General features: G+C 41.9%; 1 protein-coding gene across 1 annotated transcript in view; it reads left to right on the top strand.

The window, feature by feature from the left end:
• Positions 1-21,783, top strand: part of auts2a (activator of transcription and developmental regulator AUTS2 a) — a 313,372-nt gene that overhangs the window by 136,505 nt on the left and 155,084 nt on the right. The window contains exon 3 of the mRNA XM_073480117.1: positions 5,717-5,818. Within this exon, the coding sequence (XP_073336218.1) occupies positions 5,717-5,818 (102 nt within the window). The remainder of the gene's footprint in view (positions 1-5,716; positions 5,819-21,783) is intronic.

Below are 21,783 nucleotides of genomic sequence, written 5' to 3'. Positions count from 1 at the left end.
GGGAAACCAGGAGCTGATGGCTATCCCACTGAGGCCAGTACAGAAAACGGAGCCCAGTTCTCTCTATGTCTTTTTTTTTTTTTTCGTGGGATGAGGGATGGGGGGTGCTGGGGGTGGAGTTGCTGGGGCAGGCCAGTTGTGTATGGCTCTGTTTAAAAAGGCCTTTGTGGTTAGAAATGTTAGCAGGCCTACTTTTGAGCTTGATTGCATTGAGTCTGTAGTGCAGCCCTTGAGAATAGGTCAATACACTTGTAAAATTCCACTATGGCAACGGTGAGCACTTTTCTGTAAGTGAGAAAATAATTGACTCCACATGTTCAAGACACTGTTGTAAAAGCTGTTTTAGCGTACATTTGAGGGGAACAGTGTTAAATGAGATATTTCATAATTTTTCTGAACTCTGATCTGAGAATATAGTGAAGTGTTTACTGTATGCTGTGAATCACATTTAAGTGTCTGAATAACACTCTTACCCATCTGCTGCTACTTGTAACAATACTGAAATGAAAACATTCCATTCTGATTTTGTCTCTTTGATGACTTTTTCTACATTGTAAAGAAAGGCATTGTGTGCTCCGGCAGACATGTCAAGGTTAGTACTTGTGAGGCATACATGACATTCAACAGAATCTTCAGTATTTTATGTGGCAGCCAGCTCAAATAATGCTGCTGTGACTTTATCTAAAAAGACGCTTGTTTATTTCAGATTTTTTTGAAAAGCAAGGTCCCTCAGCTATTCCTCGTTTAGCTAAGGACTAATTGAAATTCAAGAGCATGGAGAGTGTATGAGTGAGTATACAGTTGGTTCTATGAGAAGAACCTAGCTGTGGTCAAGGCCAGTCTACAAAACGGCAATCTTTTAAAACATTATTGGAAATCCATACCACAGTAGACCTTTGAAGTGGAAGTCAGTGACAGCTCATTTGCCTCTATATTATCTATGTAGACAGGGTGAACTGTATTCTCTGGCTATTAGCGCATCTTTTTTCAAATATGTTTGCTTTAATATCAGACTGTTAAGAGAATACTGGCCTCTTTTGTATTCACATCCTTAGACCGGCAATAGACTATTTTTCTGCTTCAACGTATCATTATGAAGTAAATGTTGATTGCACACTATAATGGATATAGAATAATAAAACCAGCAGCGTTCACATTGGTTCCCTATAAACCTTTCTCTCTCTTACACTATACAATTCTGTCTTCTTCCAGACAAATGGTCACCCAGTGAAAGGAAGGTTAACTGGCAATCTATTTCTTTTATACACTGAATGATAGAATAAACGATTTCCCCTCTCCTGTTGTTATTTGTGACTCAGAGAAACAGAAATGATCCAGTTGTCTTTGCAATTGCAGTGCCAATGACAATACACCTTGACCCAGTCTGCAACTATATATATATATACTATATATATATATATACACGTATATTGCCCAGCCCCTTAGTACTACTGCAGTTATTTCAATATTTACTAACATTGGTAACACTTTGACATGCAGCTATCAAGTGAAAAGTGATAATCACCAAAGTGGGTGTTTGCTGAGTCTCCACAGACAATATGACACTGTGAAACTTTCACTTAGTTATGTTTATTACTTAAAACTCAGTCCCTGACATTACTATCACATAATATTCGTTTTAGGGGATGTTCAGTTGTCACCACTGGACTATCCAAATAAACTATGGCAGTAACAGTTTGAATAGTTGCTAGAAGCTTAAGTAGAAGCGTTTGTTTTTTTAAAGAATGATTGATAAGAAATTTTAAATGATTTCTCATACTTGCGGGCTGAACTGTTTCATGCTGAGGTTTGAGCTGCTCTCTTCCAAAGCCTCACGCTGACTGCTGATTGAAAACAGTTGTTGATTCTCTACTTCAGTAAATTCAGACTGGTAAGAGAGATGAGGGGGGAAAAAAACCATCCCCTAACACAGAACAGATTGCAGGAAAACAAGACCTCACTGTGCGGAAATTAATGGCAGATGCACTTACTAGTAGTTTAAATGTTTCATTAGATGCTAATGTCTCGCTGTGTCTTTAATTGTTGTGAAATTAGCCTCTGGAATATTAAAACCATCTGTTTGTTATCTTCCTGCAGGGCCAGTTCTTACCCAGGCTGCACAGATACAGTAAGGTCATTAAATAAATGCATCCGTATGCCTCAACCTGCGTCTTAATTAATGTCTTTATGCTGTTGCATCAGTACAGCACACCAGCCTGGGGAATCTGCAAACACATCTTTCCAATTTAGATCACTGTTGAATGCAGTGAAGTGCACTGGCGTTTATTAATAGGTTTAAAACTAAAGCTAAGTTTAAAGAGGCTATTGGTAAGACAGGGTCAGAATTTTTGTTGAAAACATTTTAAAAAATGAACATCAACAGAATATGAAGAAACAACAGTGATGACATTATGTCAAAGACATCTACTTAGCATGCTAACCAGCTAGCCCCGGCCTGCCCTGTCTCCGAATACCACTTTGTACTGCAAGAGTTGGTATTCTGATAGCCCCCATAGTTTAACCTGGGAGGTGAGTGGGAGTTTGTTATGCTTTACAAGCTTGTTTAGCATTTAGTGTAATAAATGAACACAATAAATTTATATATTTTCAAGAAAGGAAATACTCTTAGGTTTGATCGCACAGAGTCGCCAGCAAAACCATTGTTTTCCTATGGTATGGCAAGCCTTGCAGGTGTTCCCCTCCTGCGCTGTTTATAGTTTTCTAGCAGTCTTTAGAAGTTGAAATATGTGCAACTTTTCAGCACATGGTGTGGAGCTGCCACCCGGCTCCACAGGCGTACCACGCTGTTTTGTCCAAAACAGGCTTTTCCAAGGCTTTTTTATAGCAATCTCACGCAACAAGTCTCTTTGTGATCAGATCTTTACATCTATCTACTATACATTTATGTTCAGTAAAAGAGTTTAAATGATGAGTGTAATTGCCTTTTTAACTCTTCATAAAACACACTTCACTCAAACTTGAGATCAATGAAATAAATTGCCTTAAACAGTTTGTCTTTCCACAATAACATCCAGTTTGGTCAAAATAAATCCTGAATTCACTGAGTGAGATTTGAGAATATTCTGGCTCTACATGCCGTATTTTGCCCACTTCTGATGCAAGAATCACCTCTGTACTGTATCCTCCATCTTCAAACCGGCACCCATTGGTCTCAGAGGTTCAGTCCGAGTCTGGTGTCCAGCCGTGTTCATGCACTGGCTGCTAAACCAGGTTAAGCTAAGACTCGTTGCCCACGAACACTCTCCCCATGATCAGAGGTCTTGGACCAGGGAAACTCTAGGTTCACTGACTCCATGACTGACTGAGCCATGAGCTAATGAGCTAATGGTAGCTAGCAACAGCCAAGAAAGACTAGCAAAGAGCAGCAGATGTCGGTGATACTGGTGATATGCTGCCCCCTATCTTTTTGGAGTAACCTTTGAATTAACCATATTTGACAAACTACACCTTTCAAAGGCTATAAACATATAGAGAATGACTTGCAGGCTGTAATAAGTAGGAGTGATCAGAACAGCATTGTTATGGCATAGGTCACAGAGACTGCCCCCCGCACACACACATGCGCTTCTCATTTAGATTTATCATCAGACAGCAGGTCATTAAATTTCAACTTCACTTTTTGATGGCACTGACCACCAGCATTCACTCCATTTGCTTAAGACATCCATTAATCACACCATAAAAAGAAATGAATCCATCATCTGAACCTCCGAAAGGGGAGAGTGGAGGAAAAAAAACACAATTCTCTGAAGTAATTTAAGGGAGCTCAGGGGGAAATTAAAGCGAACAAGCTGAGGGATACGTTTTCAAATAGCTGTGTAATCAGGTCCCAAGCTATGTAATAGCCCTGAAAGATGAGCCGCTCTTTATTGGAATGTCTTTATTAGACATGTTCTTCAGACATTACACACTGTTAAATTTGTGCAAGATTTCTGATTTCATGGAGTACTTTCCCACTGATAAGCCAGGATACAGACGGTGTGATTATGTGGTTTCACTACTGCAGAGTCAGTTTGATACCACATTGATTAACACAAGACAAATCTCTATATCTTTCCCACACTTGCCTGATTATATTCTTTATAAGCTTACCATATATGAGTTTGGTTTTGAGCTGTGGATATGTGATGCAGAAGCCAGCAGCAGCTTTCAGTAAGGTCTGCTTATTTTCTTTTGTCTGTGTGCACATTCATAAATGCATGAGTATGCTGGCGTGCGCTGCCCGGTGTTGTCAGCAGGGACACAGGCTGGTTAATAAATATTATAGGTCAACATGTTTTGATGAAGGAGCCACAGACTGGGGCGCAAACAGTTTCCCTCGCCCTTTCTTCAAGGATCAGTTCACGGACCGTGGTGGATGAGATATTATTCCCCTTTTTCTCTCTAAAAATATGTAAACTCCCTTCAGACAAACTGGCATTTACAAGAAAAAGAGAGAAAATGTGCCCTGGTTTTTGTGGGAATAAAATGTGTTGGAGGTAATTAGTGCTATCACAGCACAGGGCATTGGTGTGCATGTGTTTGTGCACGTGCCACAGTTGGTTCTTGTGTACTCTCCCAAGCCTTGTCTCAGCACTGTCGGAACACATAGACACTCACTTATGCACACATGTACACACACGTATTCAGACAACGTGCACACACAGAGTCAAACAGGCCCATCAGGCATTCCCAATGCTCAAACTCTCTTATCACATTCAGCACTCTGGCAAATCCACCCGCCTTCCACCCATCATGCAATTCTCCCAAGGAATAGGATTCCTTTCACACTGCTAATGGCTACAGAAAAGGGAACATTTTCATTTTAATTATCCGCTCAACTCAAGGGTTCATTTGGTATTCCCCCACCTTGTGCCCTTTCATCGCACTAAATGATGGCCGATACCTAAAAAGAGAATACTGAAAGGAGTAAAAACAACATATAGCTCTGTCCCTTCTCTTCAGAGCACGAGAGGGAGGGGAAAGAAGAGGGCCATCATCTTGTAGTCCAAGTCTTTTGTGTGTGCAGCGCCATGCTCTGCTTTTCCTATTAGGTGGCAGAGCAGCCGTTTACTGCACTGTCCCATAAAGCCGTCTTTTTATGTGCTTTGAAATGAAACCTGCAGCGTTTGTCTGGTCTGGAAGGAGCAGCATGGGAGCTTCAGACGACATCAATCGCAGACTTGGACGGGGACTACAGACCCCACCTCCTTCCACTCCGCTCCACACTCCCAAGAGTCTTTTATTGTTCTCCAGATTTTGAAGGGCCTCAGATGCTCGCCGATTGGCACGTCCTGCTCTTTATTCTTGTCATTTTGCAGCATCTCGAACAGAGTGTCTAGAGGATGACACTTGCTGAGCTCCTGCTGCCTCGGCATGTGGTGTCTGCTTGGAAAGGATAGTGGCTCCATTTGAAGGTTCTGGAAGGGTCTTTGTCCCTGTTCTCTATTTCGTGGGCTGAGAGGAGTTTCATACTGCGAGATCAGATGGTGTCTATCATTGGCAAGCGCAGTGATGGCTGCTGAATAGGCTCAGAAACATGACAGATTTACAGAGACAGCGCTGCAGTTCCTGCCAGTTCTCACATATTCATGAACCGATTTCTGTGGGATGCCTTCCCTAGCAAGCGTTATCCATGTAAAGCTCTAAACTGCAGTGTTAACAGTTTTGCTTCATGTTGTTAACCCTTGGTCTCTTTGTGTGTTTTGTTTGGCAGCTGAAGCCAGGGCAGAACAACTGTAAGGACAGCGACAGCGAGAGTGTAAGTGGAGAGTCCAAGCCGTCCATCAGGAGCAGCTCCAGAGACAGACTGACAGATGTGAGTACATTCACAAACAAGCTCATGTCAGTAGCAGTTTGAGCCTCTGTCAGGGCTTTTTGTTGACATTTCTTCCTCGTGTGTCATCTTCTTTAAAATAATCTTGGTTCATATTTTTGCATTTTAAATATAGACCCAAAAAAAGAAACAAGAAGAAAAGACAGTTATTGGAAAACAAAGTCTGGGCGAATATATTACTAATTACAACTGCATCTTCTCTACAGATGATTTCATATTTGTCTGCATTGTTCAAAGTGTTCATAATGTTTGGCAGATTGCATATCAGCTGTGCTTAAAGGTGCCTTGTGGAGTTTTCTTGTAAAGACACAAAAGTTATGTTTGCCTTCAGTGTGATTCACCAAAACACAAAAAATGTTGAGGGAAATGCCTCCACGTAAAATATTTGGTCCTCATGTGTATTCAACAGCCCTTGCTGACACATTAGTCAGCGCAATAACTAGGGGCATTATCATTATCACCTGTTGAGCAGTAGAACACTGTGACCCACTCATAAAAATGTGCTTCTTTGTGCTGCAGGTCAAAAACTCCACAGGTTACCTTTTAATAAGCAATTTTGACAATATATATTAGAAAACATGAGAGTTGTGGAAAGTCCTAAAAAATGTTGAGTGCAGAAGTGACTAGTTTAAAGACCTGAATCATTGTAATTACTGTATCGACGTGAGTCATATGTCAGCGAGGAAAAAATAGTAGTGGTAAGTTTTTTGAGTTGATATAAGTGTTACATATTGTATTGCTTTGAGAATGTTCATGTTAATATTTCATTATCACTAATTTACACACAAATTAATCTACTAGAATTATTTATTGGTTGCATTCCTTTCCTTAATAAGAGAGTTGCACGTGGACAGTTAGATACTTGTTAACATGCAACCTTATGTCAAACTATCGAATGTAAAAGGCAAAACCTCTCAGAGCCATTCTGCACTATAAAGCTAGAGAATTATGTCGATATTATAAATCAGTACATGTTCTTTCAGCTCAAGTGTTACAAATTCTATGTCAGTTTCATAATTCAAGTATCATTATGTGTGTATTGAACCTACGGTATGTCACACAGACAAAAGGTAAGTTACTGAAGTTATACTATCCATTTTGTCAGGATTTCTTTTGGTGTGGAACCAATAAAATTCAGCCTCAGCAGAGCACCTTGTGGTAAATCTTAAATGATCATAAGTGTGCTCTTGGAGTACTTGAGGTGAAGAGCACTCACTACATCCTACACATGCACACACACACACACACACACACACACACACACACACACACACACACACACACTCCCAGAGGTTCTTTATGACTGATACAAAAAAAGACACTACTTACCCAGGTCCTTGTTCCTTGTGGAGGAGCTGAAGGCAAGCATTAACTGACAGAAGAAAGAACGGTTGTGTCCCTGCGCCCTGTGACATATTCCAAGATGTAAAGCGAGCAGGCTCGAGGGACCTTGCTGCCCACCCCTGCTCTTTGATTTGTGTGGAGAATCTACAGCGAAGCGATCAGATATCTAGCCATAATTAAAGCTGTCAGTTGGGAGGCGAGCTAGTCTTTGAGAAAGACATGGCCAAACAACTGAAGCAAAACTGATTCTGCATGTAGCTTTATGATGCTTGACTGGGCATGAAATGAAATAAGTAATTTGATGTTGACAACAGAAATTGAAATGATACTTGCTGATTTCTGTCAGACTGCACTGTGGTGACTGTGCAGCAGTATACAAGGGCAAATTTTGCTCAAAGCCCCACTCTAGCCCATGTTACTTCCTGTTTTGGCATGTCAGGGTCAATATTATTAGCATGTGTAGCGATAGCATGGATATTAGCATGAAAGTGATAGCGGCCGTCAAGCTAACCGAGTAGCAAAGTACACACCCATTGAGTCAAAGAACAAGTGAGAGCTGCTGCTCATTGACAGACTGATTCAGCAAGAAAATATTTTGTGGTTGTCCTTCTGGTGTCCTCCTCAACTCCTGGTGATTTATGAGTTTACTTTCTGCCTAAAGTACCTGCAAAATGCTGCTAACTGTAGCTACCGTTAGCTAGTAAGCTCATTTAGCTGTGTAGTTAGCAGTTAGCCTCTCACATGATCCCATGGGGAAGCAGATGTAAACAAAAATGGAGATAAGTCTGGTGCAACAACTTGCTGTAGTAACATATAAGTAGACGAAAACAAAAGCACAAGGTTAAAGGAGGATGTGTTGGGTGACATGTTCAGCTTGGGTTTTGTTTTCTTCAGTGAGAACTGGAGGTGAGATTTTAAGAAAGAATGCTAGAAGGTTTGCTTGTTGCTTGGCAGCACTGTCAGCTGCTCCAGGATGCCTCTCTCATTACTTGTTGTGGTCCGGCTTGGAAAGTACCGATGTAATCATCCAGATTTTGAATCATGAATATCAAATATGTTTGATGTTATCGGTCGGTCCAGATGCGACTGTGAGCAGTTCAGGAGGCTTCACTGGATATGTTAACCCCTCACATTGCCAGATAATCTGTGCTGAACAGCATTGTTTGAACGGTCACTACTCTAGTTAGACTAAGATAGCTAAGAGACCTTGTGGAATATAGAGAACACGCCACTCACACACATCTCCCTCCTGGAGCTTCAGGAGACCAGCAGCTTCTACTATAGTCATACATCAACACATCATACATCATCATTGCCAGATAACGACTCAGAAAATAGGTTTTAAAAAGGTTGACATAACTATCTCTGCAGCTGGCCTGGTTGCATTTGGTTTGTACACTGAGCATGATATTAAATGTAATCTTTAAGGGACAAGCCAAAATATATTAAAACACTACAAGTAACTATTCCAGTATGTGTTTTAGAGGTCTTAGAGACCTTTACTGCAAGTCATTTATTTAACCACTGTCTGAAATTCCATAATCCTTTGGCAACCATATAATCTGCCTTGACCTCATCGGCCAACCACTTCCCTCCATTTAGATTACATTTCTGTGATGATTGCACTTTGACTTATTACACACTAATGATAAAACATGTTAAAACAGTTACATCATGTTATGGTCTGTTCTTATCACTCAGTCACTGCATATGCCTTAAGGATAGTATCACTGTTGCTTTGTTTGAATATTGGGTATGAAATCAGCCGCCGAAAAGAATATAATTTACAGAAACAGCCAATGTGTTTACTTTGAGTAATTGTATCAGAACATTGTCTGAAATTTCAAATTATATCCGTAATTTACTTTCAAAATGTCAGGCTTTCTCAGAAACGCTCTATTTTCCCCTCTCCTGACGTTCTCAGGAAGCATCTATCGCCCTCTCTATAATCACTTCCACCTGAACTGGCATCTCAGCCACTCAGTACACTCTGGAGGACAGATGGAATGGCAGCCCAAGTTCCCCCTGCTTCGTCTGGTCAAGACACCCCACAGGAGACTGAACATGTCTTCAGAAGAGCTGCTGAAAGCTGGGCAGCATGAAGACAGACTTTTAGACCCCCATGTCACTTTAGATGGTCACACTATGTGAGGCTTCATCTCCGGTCCCAACAGGTTTCTGAACAAGTCCCCTCCAGCCAGGCTGTAAAAACCCACTTCACACATCACAAGAGGTGCAAGTCGTAGCTTTTGTAGCAGAGCACTGTTCCCCAGACTGAAAGGAGGAGGAGAAATAAAATGCAAAAAATACCAATAGAAAAACCTATTTTACCAGGCAATGATATTCTTTGGGTTTCGTCTATTTTTCTAATTCTAATTAATAATAAAATTAATATAATTATAATTAAATATAAAATAATAGTTACAGAGTTGCTGTTACAGATGAAGCTAGATGTTTGTTCAGATGATTTATGAATGCCTGTAGCATTTGGTCTGCTGCGGCAGTCCATGTGCTTGTTCTACTGAAATGTTAAAACTATTTTGGTTGTAACACTGCACAACACAACTGGAATGCTCATGTGGTTCAGCTGCACAGAGATGTTCCCTCACAGTGCAAAAACAAAGAGAAACAATCTAAGTCACTCGTTAGTACCAGGGAGCAGTGTGAGACAGGAGCCATCTTTAACCCGAACTGTTCATTAGACCAACAGTTCGCTAATGGTATTTGCTGTAGCACTCCCTTCCCCTCACGGAGCGACTATGCTCCGATGAAGCAGATGAACTGAGTTTGCCGGCCTGGCACTGGCTGGCAGGGAGATAGAGGCCAGAGGAGGTCAGGCCTGGCAGCCTCCTTTCTCCCGCTCGCCTTCCCTCCTCACTCAGTCCTGCCAGCTCATTAAGGCCTACAAATGGCACATCAGCTCGGCTGTGTTTGCCTCAACCCCAAACCCCAGCTAAATTGGCAGGCTTAGCCGCATTTGCTCTGAAGCGCTGGGCTCCCTTTTGGGTTCGTTTGAAGCCGACATGGCAGCCACCCCCCACGTCCCCCACCACACCCCACCCCTTCAGTCTGGGTGGCAAGCATTCAGGCAGGCAGCAGTCCTGAGCAGAGGGAGTCTGCTGGATCAGGGAGGGCAGGGAGCTTGGGATGAATCACTCCCGTTTAGTCTCTGCGGCAAGGGGTGAAATGCCATCATTACCCGGCTGCCTATCAAATAAATTGGCAATTACGGGCCTGGGATTGCGAGTAAACAGCATGTTACTCCTTTTTTTCCACCCAAGGCTCTTGATGAGAGGCGGGTGCAATAGAGAGAAGCTCCGGAGTACTGGGTCAGAGCCCGTCAGTCAGTGTTAGCCAGCCTGATGAGAGGCACAAGAGGCAGACTATAATGAATGCACCCCTATATTTCAGTGGCCATTTTTTATCATCAGCTAAAGCTTCCTGTTGTATCCTGTTTTCGCTGTTCTACTGAGTAAACTCTGCCTGTCAATTGAAAACAGATGCAATGTTATCTAATGCTCTGGACAATATCTTTATATAGAATATGGTGTGGGATACCCTGCTGTAACATAGGGTAATGATTTATGTGTTGGCCTGGTTACACAGGTTGTAACACTATCATTAATACTAACATTTTATTGGTGTTTCTCCAGACAGTTTTGCATGCTGGTTTTTCCAACTGAAATGAAAATGTGAAAATTGTGGGTTCCTGAAATCCATCTTCATGTGTCCTGGCTCCTCTCACACGAGAAGGATTTCTTGCGGTGAGGTCTTTGAAAGTTGTTTTGTAATGAGACATCTGGAAGTGATATTGTTAAAAGTCAAGCACATCGTCTTCCCGAGCTTTTGAAGCGGTTTCAGCCCAAACACTGCTCCAGTCTCTCTATGGCCAGTTAAACTGAACTCCGTTATTACTGGCGTTCCGATGAAAACACGGCAGTCTACTCAGAATCCTGTGTGCATGTGGTGAAACCATTTCAAATGCTCAAATTACGGCTTTTGGAAAGGGATTAATGTCATGAAGTATATTTGTTGTAGTAAAAATCACTATTATGATTAAATTAGCTGGAGCTTGCCAAGACTTCACATAATGTTTTGTTCTTGACCTCTGAGTACAGTCTTTTTCCGTTTTGTCTGTACTGAATCTTACTGTCCAAGTGAACTGCTTATGTAATGTGACCAGAACTGGTCTGCATTACACTATGCCCATCCCACCTCCTCAGTACATTCTCCAATTATTTCCTGACACTCTGATGTAAATGAGGTCGCAGTCCCCCTACATGTCCAGATATGCTGGCCAATTTGCTCCGACACAGAACTTGTAATTGCTTGCATCAATTATCCGTCTCTTTCTCTCTCTGCCTCTCAATAATTTGAAATGTTTCCTATTAGAGACAAGCATTTAGATATGGAAGTAGGAATGTTGTACCTATAATTAGCTCATTATCATGGGATCGTACTCTTTGCTGAGGCCCCAGTGTGTGCATGGTGGCAGTGTGAAATGAGCAGCAGATGCAGTGCAGGGATTATTTGACAGTCTTTTTCACTGTTTAATGGCTTTTCAGCTGGGGTGTAAATAATGTAAGTCAGTGTAGATTGAAAGACTAAAGACAATAGAAATACAGACAGTATTTTGTATACAATTCTGTTCTCAAGATGTAAATAAAATGGGACAGAATAATACCTGACATTCAACTGATTACCAATACAAAAATACACATCATGCACAGAACAGCAGATGATTTCTTACCGACAAAATAAAAACCACAAATTCACCCCATATGCAGACTGAACCCAGTGTAAGCTTTGGGGAAAAAAAGAAAAGGCTTTAGCTGTATTTTTTAAAAGAAGTTAGAATTGGGAGTGTAATAGCTGAAAGCAGTTTCACCAGCTTTTGATTTAATACTTTGAATAATGTAGAGGCCAGCTCAAAAAGTCATGAGGGATCAAATTGACTGATATCTAGTAGAAGAAGTTAAACTAAGTGTGTTTTACCACTTACATTTCAACATCATCTACTTCTGTGATCAAATAGGAAATCATTTAAAGCACACCGTTTTGACAGGATGATTCACTCTTTGATTCACGTCATTCAAGGTTCATTAATTAATTCAAAAAGAACACCTGGAACAGTTTCGAGAACATTTTTTTTGTATTTCTCAAGTCCTGTGTGCAAGTGAAGAGATCATGTCCACAATAAGAGCCTTCCACCTTATTTTTTCTCATTCATTATGCCAGATTCTGTCGTTCACTGCAGAGCTGACACTGCCAGAGGATCCAGGCACAAGATCACTTGAATTGCCTACACCTTTGACTCTAAATCAACCTGATGAATAGGCTGTCTCCCAGGAAGTGGCCAGACATGCTTATTACCACCTCTGGCTCTCCAAATCAAGCCCCCTTTTTTCTCGTCTCTCTCTCACTTTCTCTTTTATTTCTCTCTTCCATTTTCTCTCTCATTGCCTGCAGTCGTGTTGTCAGGGACAGATTTTGACACTTTGTGACATGGCAGTCGGGCAAAATTATGCTGCGCCTCCATCGTCCTGCCAGTACCCCAACAGCCAAATGTCCGTCAGGGGCCTGTGAGAGGTCCCGTTGGATGGCTCGTCTGTACAAGTGCTTGGGGCACGTCTGTCTCCCTGCCTACGTTCACAAGTGTTTAACTCAGACTCGGCTGCATCTACTCTCCAGAAATATAATTAGAATGAGAGAAGCGCAGTGTGATTGTGTGCAGTGACCTCTGAGCAGCCCTCAGGTTGAGAATGCACGGCACTAGTTTATCTCTGCTAATTATTTACCACACCTAGAGGCCTTGAACACAAAGTAAAATCTGAGGAATCAGAGGAACACAGTGACCTTTACTGTAGTTGTGTTCCTGTATACCGAGCAAAATAAGGGTCTTTAATTGTTGAAATTGATACAGAGCGAGGGTGGTGTGGTAAATACTGTTCAGGCTGATGCTGACTGAATGCAATCCCTCAGTGCTGTGGATGATAAATCTATTCTCATGGAAGATTAATGGACTGGAGAAGTGGTGTTGAATGTCATTGTTGAAGGTTGAAAGTATTGAGCGCCTGAATCCTATCCATATGTTTTCAGGAATGACATAAATAGGCTCAGCCGGAATCCATTTTGACTTATCAAGCTTAAACCAGTGCCAGAGCCCCGCGATACTTGCCAAGTATTCAGGCTCTGAGGCTTCCAATAACAAATCCTATTCCACATAATTTCCACTGAAATTGGCCATGGCCATGCGCTGCCACCCTGTTTTTGCTTTTGCCGTGCGTCTTGCAGCTCTTGGCTACGTATTACTTCCGCATTCCCTGTAACCCAACCCTGTAGCCCCAATTTTTGATGTCATACCAGGCTGTGGTGAGGGAGTCTCTACGCTCTTTGTTCCAGCCTTTTCAGTGTGGAGGCTGTTCCGGTGGGGTAAGTTGAATAAGTGGAGCCCGGAGGAATCTCTACAAAGGTCTCACTCTGATTGGATGCATGCAGAGCCCAAGGAGAGAGCGCCGGTTGCCATAGCAATGAGAGCAATGTGGGAACTGGCTGCATGAAGGAGAAAGGGGAAGTGGTGCTTTCTTTTGTGATGGGAGGTCTTCATTGACTGACATACTTCTTTATGAATACACACTGGCCAACACGCACGTAAACACAAATGCGCAAAAGCACGCAAACAGTATTGCATGCACCTTTTTACCCCCCAAGGAGAAGCCGAGCTAGAGTGCATGCTTCAATCACAATGGCCTGGTGGGGGTGTGCTCGGGCCCAAGCTGGGAGCCAAAGAAAACACAATCAGACACACCGGGAGTCCAGAACCATCTCCCGCTCATAAACATGATTACTGGCCATTTACTGGTACATATCGCTTACCTCTCCTGAGCCAACAAATCATCCCTACCCTTTCCCCTGGCTCATCACAGCCACTATAAACAAAGAAATGATGGCAATATCCCTATATCTTTCTCTTTGTCTGTGCCTTTTTTTTGGCCTGCACCCCTGTCTGACTTGGAGCAGATTCTCTAATTATTTAACCCATAATATTCAGGCCACATGCCTATCCAAGGAGTGATGCAAACCTCCCCACGGAGCATATGTTTGTGTTCATGTGTGTGTTTTATATATGTGATTCCCTGGTGTGTATATGTTTGTACCAGGGAGTTTAGCTGCAGGGTATATAAGCTGTGTGGGGGGGTTGAGTTGCATGTGTGTTGTGCCAAGTCTTGTTGAGTTTGTTTGAAGGACACAAGGGGCTGAGAATGCTGTATGGGGATTACACAGGAAGGCCTGCTGGTTCATGAACCCAGTCTGATCTGAGAGGTCTAAATGCCAAACACAGCGGTTGAATATTCATCTTCTTTTCATCATTTAGTGAAAATGTAGCCCAAAAAAATCATTTTACAGCACTCACTCTTGAATGTTATGTTATTGTGTACTGCATTGTAGTTTCCTTGACTTTCTGAGTATTCATTGGTAGAAAAGATGATCCTCTGTAAATTTGGTTACTTGATGAATCAAAGGTTTATTTCAAACAAAACCAGAGTTAGTGATTATTGGAACAGTGGAAAGACAAACCAGTATGGTTTTGGTGAGGTTTTTTTTTTTGTTTTTGTTTTTGTTTCTGTTGAGTTGAATGTAGTGTGTTTCACACATGTAGTGTGTGAAACATGTGTTTTTGTCAATGGATTCTGGTGGCTTCCAATAGACTTAGACAACAGCCTGGTTAACCAAAAGTAATTTTGTTCTTTAACAAAAAGGTCTATCTTTGTAGGGATTTTTTCAATGTTGTCATAAACTTAGAATAACAATCTGAGCCTGTCAGTGGCAAAAGCAAGTGGATATACTTTGACTTGGTATATACTTTGGTATATAAATAAGAATTATTATAAATAATTGCAGTTGCCCCAACGGACTATGTTGCAGTCATTTCAGCCCAGGCTGAGACAATTTACTGGACCAGCTCCAAAAATGTTTGTACCTATTAGTTACTTAGACTAAAAAATATGTAAAGAAAATAGGGCTTGAGTTTAAAAGTACCGGAATTACCCTTTAAAATCTTTTATGTGCTTTCTAGAACATGTGTTATTTAAAAATGGGTGTACAAGCTTAAAATCCGAAATCACTGCTTTCACTTTTGTGTTTAGCTTTGTGCAGACTAAAAAATGGAGACAATAGACCGTAAACATGATTATAAGCATGGAAAAAGTGAATTGCATTACTGAGCGTTGCGCACAGAGACCAGCAGTAATGCCACGCTCACAACTTGAGAACATTTTGCTAATAATATGTTTTGCATGTGCTTTGAATTGAGCCCATCGTTTTTCTGTTTGACAGGCTACACTTTACAACTCTGCGTATCAGAGCCATTCTTTTTTCCTTGTGTTGGAGAAGGGCATGTTCTGTCTTATTCAAGGCCCGTGCGTCTGACAGGATTACTGTGAGGCATTGGATGTCACATCACTTCTATTTCAGAAGCCATTGCAATTTCCCTTAAACCACAAGGCAACAGCGGCAACAATAAATAAATAAATAGATCCTGTAGATAGATGGACAGACAGACACACAGATATACCAAGAAAGACAGAGAGAATGTGCCCCTGGAATTACAGTTGCAGAAGATTATTCCAGAGACATTATTTCCCTCAAGTCGTGGGCTTAAGTCAAATTTGGAAGAGAAATGAAATTGCCAGCAGTGAAAAACCAGACTAGGTGGGAGTTCATGAGTAGAGAAATAACATTTTCATTTGTTTCTGCCCCAGTGGGAGACGAGCAGCCTTTCAGTAAATAGAGACAGCTATGAGAAATGATTTTTTTGGTTGGCGGGATATTGTTTTAACGTGCACTTATCCATCTGCAATCTATATGTCAGGCCCCAGGAATCCACAGGATGGCTATTCCGCTGTTGTCTTTATGACATACAACTGTTGGCCTCGTCTCGCCTCCAATTGTCTCTGTTAGTATCTCATTTCCACCTGAGATTCAGTCCTATATGTGGTCTTTTTTTTACACTCCTTTCGTTAAGAGCAACCAGCTGATGCCACAGTACTTTTTGGAATTTAGGCTTTTTGTATTGAGCTTACCTGTAGATTGAAATGAAAAATTAAATCCTGGCTTCTGAGATTTTTTCCACTGTAATAATGATAAAATCAAGAACAGTATGGTGTGTTTTAGTAGGGATTGGCACATGGTATCTGTTAAGCTGTAGTAGATATTTTTTTCAGCATGTTCCATTGTGTTTCTCTTTGTTTGTGTCATGAGTTTCAGAGCCCAGTTTGCCTGAGGTAACAATCTGTCGCAATCCACTCTTTCTTTCTTTGTGGTATCAAGTTTTTCTTAAGTTGTCACATGCATTGCACGCCTTGTCTTTATCTTGACTATCACTTGATACCTTTGTCTTTTCATATTAGGGGTTCTGTGCTTTTGTGCACTTCCGACAACAGTGTACATGCACTCAGATAAATGGTCATGCTGTATCATCTTATTTAAGTGTTATCTGGTTTCAAAGAGATATTCAGGGGATTATTAGGGGGATTACTTCCACTTCCGTAAACTGCAGTCATCGACTTCTGTGAAATGTCTGATCAAGGAATGTGTTTCTATATACGTAGACTCTCTATTGAAGTTATTTATATGGTGCATTGCAATTCATGATTAATCTGCAGGAGCAAAGCTTTGATCCAGAGCTGTCAGCGGTGATGTACTCCCAGGTGATTACGTCTACTTCCTGTCATCCACTATCAGCCAACACATAAAGCACTTGTCACATGGCCCATTCTGATTATGGTTGATATTGACACTGGAATTGAATAAATGTACGCAATAAGAAGATTAGTGTTTCCCAAGAGGCGTGCGTCCCCCTGCTGCATTCATTCTTGATGAGGCGCGCTGAGCCTTTTGAGAGACTCGTTTCATACAGGCAAATCCCATCTCTGACTACATAATGTGCAAATAGAAAAGAGCGATGAAGATTAATCTACTGGCCATCATAAATGGAACAGCAGTGGTCTCACAGTGAAGCAAGGGTGAAATTGCACTTGGCCTTTTTGTCGAAGAATGTTCTGCATAATCACAAATTCGCTCCACTCTGCATTGTATATGCATATCAGTCGACCCTGCCATGACATATTGCAGATCCATGCCCTCAGCAGCAGGATTTCTGTTGTAATAAAATGACATGTCACATAAGAGATTTGTCTCCATCTTCTCTTCCACATGATCTGCCATAATTATTCCCCTTATCCAAGAAAATTGGCAAAATAATTTCCAAGTCTGGAGACATGGCTCATTTTGCAATATTTCCAAGAATGGATAAGCTTACAGTGCTAAAGAGGATCATCATATTAGTATATCCTGTATATGTTTATTGTGTGTACTTCGATAACATTTAACGTAACATTTTTTCAGTCAAATTCTCTGCTAGGATCTACACGTGTGTGTGGAACACTGTCTGTACTTGTTTTGTTTTGCATGCACATGCCCCCCTTTGTCTTCAAAAGCACACCTCTATTTTTGACAGTAAAGCTGGTTGTAGTGCACAGGTGTAAAATCTGTGGTAAACTAATTAGACCATTGCCTCTGAACAGTTTAAAGGAAGTCATATCAGCTGTGTTTGGTAGCGGTGAGAGGTCAGAGGGCAGCGCAGGGCCTCATAGTACAGGGGATTGGATGGGATTAACCTTGGCCTGCCCCTTTGGCCCCAGGCCCAGAAGGCCCAGGAAGAGTGGAATTAGCCAAGCCAGGCAAGGCCATCTGATTCCAAGCCCTCATCCAATTACTGCCTTATCTCCTGGCCAAATGAGATCAATGCATGGAGGGCAGGGAGACCTGGCAGGCTGGTGAAGGTGCGATAATCAGCAGTAGGGAGCACGGCACTTAACTCCCCTGTGTCCCTGAATGAGCCCGAGCATGTGTTAGGAGCACCACTCACTGCCATTAGCTTTCAGTGCCTGCTGGAGCCTGACCTGCACTTTGCATGAGGACAACCTGGTGTAGTGCATTTAGGCATCTTAGCTTTTTGTGTTCAAGTGCTGCACTTAGGAAGGTGAATAATGTGCATAATTACAGTTTTACCTCTTATCCTTGGTGAATCTACCCAGCAGATTACACTGGCTAAAAGGTAGAAAAGTGAAAAAAAAAACTGTGTAATTGCTTTTTATATGTATTGCATATGAAAGGCACTTTTACAGTTAGAACAACCCTGCACAGTTAATATAGTCCACTGTTAATTCTCTTGTCAATTACGGGGGAAAACAAATGTTTGACGTGTGGAGGTGTAATTATGAAAATAATTAACCTCTGTGTGCCATAAAAGCAGACAATTTTGCTCTCTACCTGCACTTCTTGAAATGGAGTCGCATTTGGCTGAATGAGATTCTGGTGTTAACAGGAGGACCTCAGTTAAATGGAATATTTTTTTCTTCATGATTATATTTAATCCCGTCACCCAGGTCAGTTTTCAGGTAACTTGCTATTTTCAGGAGTCATTGTTTCCCACAGAGATGGGGATTTTGAAAACGCTAACACACCAATAGCGGAATGGGAAGGAAATGACGACTGAAATAGTCGGTCAGTGGGAGGCTTATACCCACAGTCTACATACAGTGGCTTGCAAAAGTATTCATACCCCTTGAACTTTTCCACATTTTGTCACGTTACAACCACAAACGTAAATGTATTATATTGGGATTTTATGTGATAGACCAACACAAAGTGGCGCATAATTGTGGAGTGGAAGGAAAATGATACATGGTTTTCAATTTTTTTTACAAATAAAAAACTGAAAAGTGTGCCGTGCAAAAGTATTTAGCCCCCTTTACTCCGATACTTCTAAATAAAATCCAGTGCAACCAATAGCCTTCAGAAGTCACCTAATTAGTAAATGGAGTCCACCTGTGTCTAATCTAATCTCAGTATAAATACAGCTGTTCTGTGAAGGCCTCAGAGGTTTGTTAGAGAACAAACAGCATCATGAAGCCCAAGGAACACACCAGACAGGTCAGGGATAAAGTTGTGGAGAAGTTTAAAGCAGGGTTAGGTTATGAAAAAATATCCTAAGCTTTGAACATCTCACGGAGCACTGTTCAATCCATCATCCGAAAATGAAAAGAGTATGGCACCTACCAGGACATGGCCGTCCACCTAAACTGACAGGCTGGGCAAGGAGAGCATTGATCAGAGAAGCAGCCAAGAGGCCCATGGTAACTCTGGAGGAGCTGCAGAGATCCACAGCTCAGGTGGGAGAATCTGTCCACATGACAACTATTAGTCGTGCACTCTACAAATCGGGCCTTTATGGAAGAATGGCAAGAAGAAAGCCATTGTTGAAACAAAGCCATAAGAAGTCCTGTTTGCAGTTTGCAGAGGAAGGTGCTCTGGTCAGATGAGACCAAAATTTAAGTTGTTGGCCTAAATGCAAAACGCTGTGTGTGGCTGAAAACTAACACTGCACATCACCCTGAACACACCATCCCCACCGTGAAACATGGTGGTGGCAGCATCATGCTGTGGCGAAGCTTTTCTTCAGCAGAGACAGGGAAGCTGGTCAGAGTTCATGGGAAGATGGATGAAGCCAAACACAGGGCAATCTTGGAAGAAAACCTGTTAGTCTGCAAAAGACTTGAGACATGGGCGGAGGTTCACCTTCCAGCAGGAAAACAACCCTAAACATACAGCCAGAGCTACAATGGAATGGTTTAGATCAAAGCATATTCATGTGTTAGAATGGCCCAGTCAAAGTCCAGACCTAAATCCAATTGAGAATCTCTGGCAAGACTTGAAAATTGCTGTTCACAGATGCTCTCCATCCAATCTGACCAAGCTTGAGCTATTTTGCAAGGAAGAATGGGCAAAAATTTCAGTCTCTAGATGTGCAAAGCTGGCAGAGACATTACCCAAAAGCTGTCATTGCAGCGAAAGGTGGTTCTACAAAGTATTGACTCAGGGGGGCTGAATACTTTTGCACACCACACTTTTCTGTTTTTTATTTGTAAAAACATTTGAAAGCCATGTATCATTTTCCTTTCACTTCACAATTATGCACCACTTTGTGTTGGTCTCACATAAAATCCCAATAAAATACATTTACGTTTGTGGTTGCAACATGACAAAATGTGGAAAAGTTCAAGGGGTATGAATACTTTTGCAAGCCACTGTATATCTAGTCAGACTTCACCTTCAATAAAGTGCTGTAGACTTTTAATATTTCCAGACTTCAAACCTCACAGATATAATAAGAACATTCAAACTCACTGTATTCTCTTATTTCAGAAGTATATCTGACAAATTGATGACAGAAAGCTACCATTAACCAAAACTTTATAATAAGAAGCATTCATACCTGGAAAAGCGGATTGATTTTAAAATGTGTCATCAGAATGGAAGTCTTTGCTGGCTGAGCCTTTATATGATATAAAGCTCTTCGTATTTATTCCTGATACTTGTGCCATGCCAGTGATTGTATTGCACCACTGGTGTGTCCCTTAGCCATCTGGAGGACCGTTCTGTGCCCACAATATGGCCGGAGAGGGACCCATTCTGCTGAATTTATGTTTGGCTATTTCTTCTCATGCTTGTGTTCTGGGCACGAGAATCCATCGGAGAGCAATAGGTAGCCCTGAAAGAGTGTCTGTCCTCAGCTGTGGCCCTGCGATTCTACATCCACTACCACACAGTCCTCCTCCTCCCACCTGTCCCTGGCTGGCTGCTCCTCCTCTCCTCAGCCCAGTTAGATTAAAGTCCTCTTAAATTCACCACAGCAGGCCGGCCGCACAGGGAGAGCTGGCATCACAGGGGCCCTCTGACAATCAGCACCCGGCTAGAAAGCACTAATGAGCACTGGGAGGGGAGGAGAGGGCGTTGGCGGATTGCACACAGACAGCAGCAGTGGTGGGTAGGATTGGAGGGGGTTGTTAAGAAGAGAGGCAGTGGGCTGGCATGTTGCTGGGCTGGGTCCGGCTCAGCGCTGACGAGATTCCAGGGGGCAGAGCTGCAGTCAGTTTGGGAAAATATCACAGCCCATTAGTTAGGAGCAATGAAATGAAGTCAACTTCTGGGACTCCATTAGGCACGCTGCGCTTAGGCAGACAGCGTCCCTTGGTGTGATGTTGCTATTCTGGAAGGATTGAGCACAGAGATATAATTGGACTGGGGAAATCAAGCAAGTTTCAGTGGTCCTGGTGGGGCTCTCAGACTGAAAATGAGAACATAGGCCTTTGTATTTTCTCTCCCTCTCCCTGTTAGCTTTACAGCTTTTTGAAAAACAGGAGTGAAAAGGCAGCCAGTGTGCTTGGGTTTTTCTTTTCATTTTTATTTCTCTCTCTCTGTCTCTGTCGTCTGTTCTGTCGCTCTGTCTCTCTGTCTGCCCCCCCCTTCTGTTTTCCTTATTGGATTTTACCATCTGCTTTAAATTCATTTTTTTCATTTGTGGCTCCAGCTCTGGCTAACCCTAAGCTAAACAATATGCATTTATTCATCCGTGCCTTTCTCTAAGCATTGATGAGACTGAGGATTGTGCTTGATAATAAACATGGCTTAGTCTAACACAGGCTGCTTTCTAAGCCTCACAAGGCTGTTTACTGCAGTTCAGTGCCAGCTAACTCCAT

The sequence above is a fragment of the Pagrus major genome, chromosome 13 (assembly GCF_040436345.1).
Source record: "Pagrus major chromosome 13, Pma_NU_1.0".
Classification (NCBI taxonomy): Eukaryota; Metazoa; Chordata; class Actinopteri; order Spariformes; family Sparidae; genus Pagrus; species Pagrus major.
This window is presented reverse-complemented; position numbering and strand designations above follow the sequence as displayed.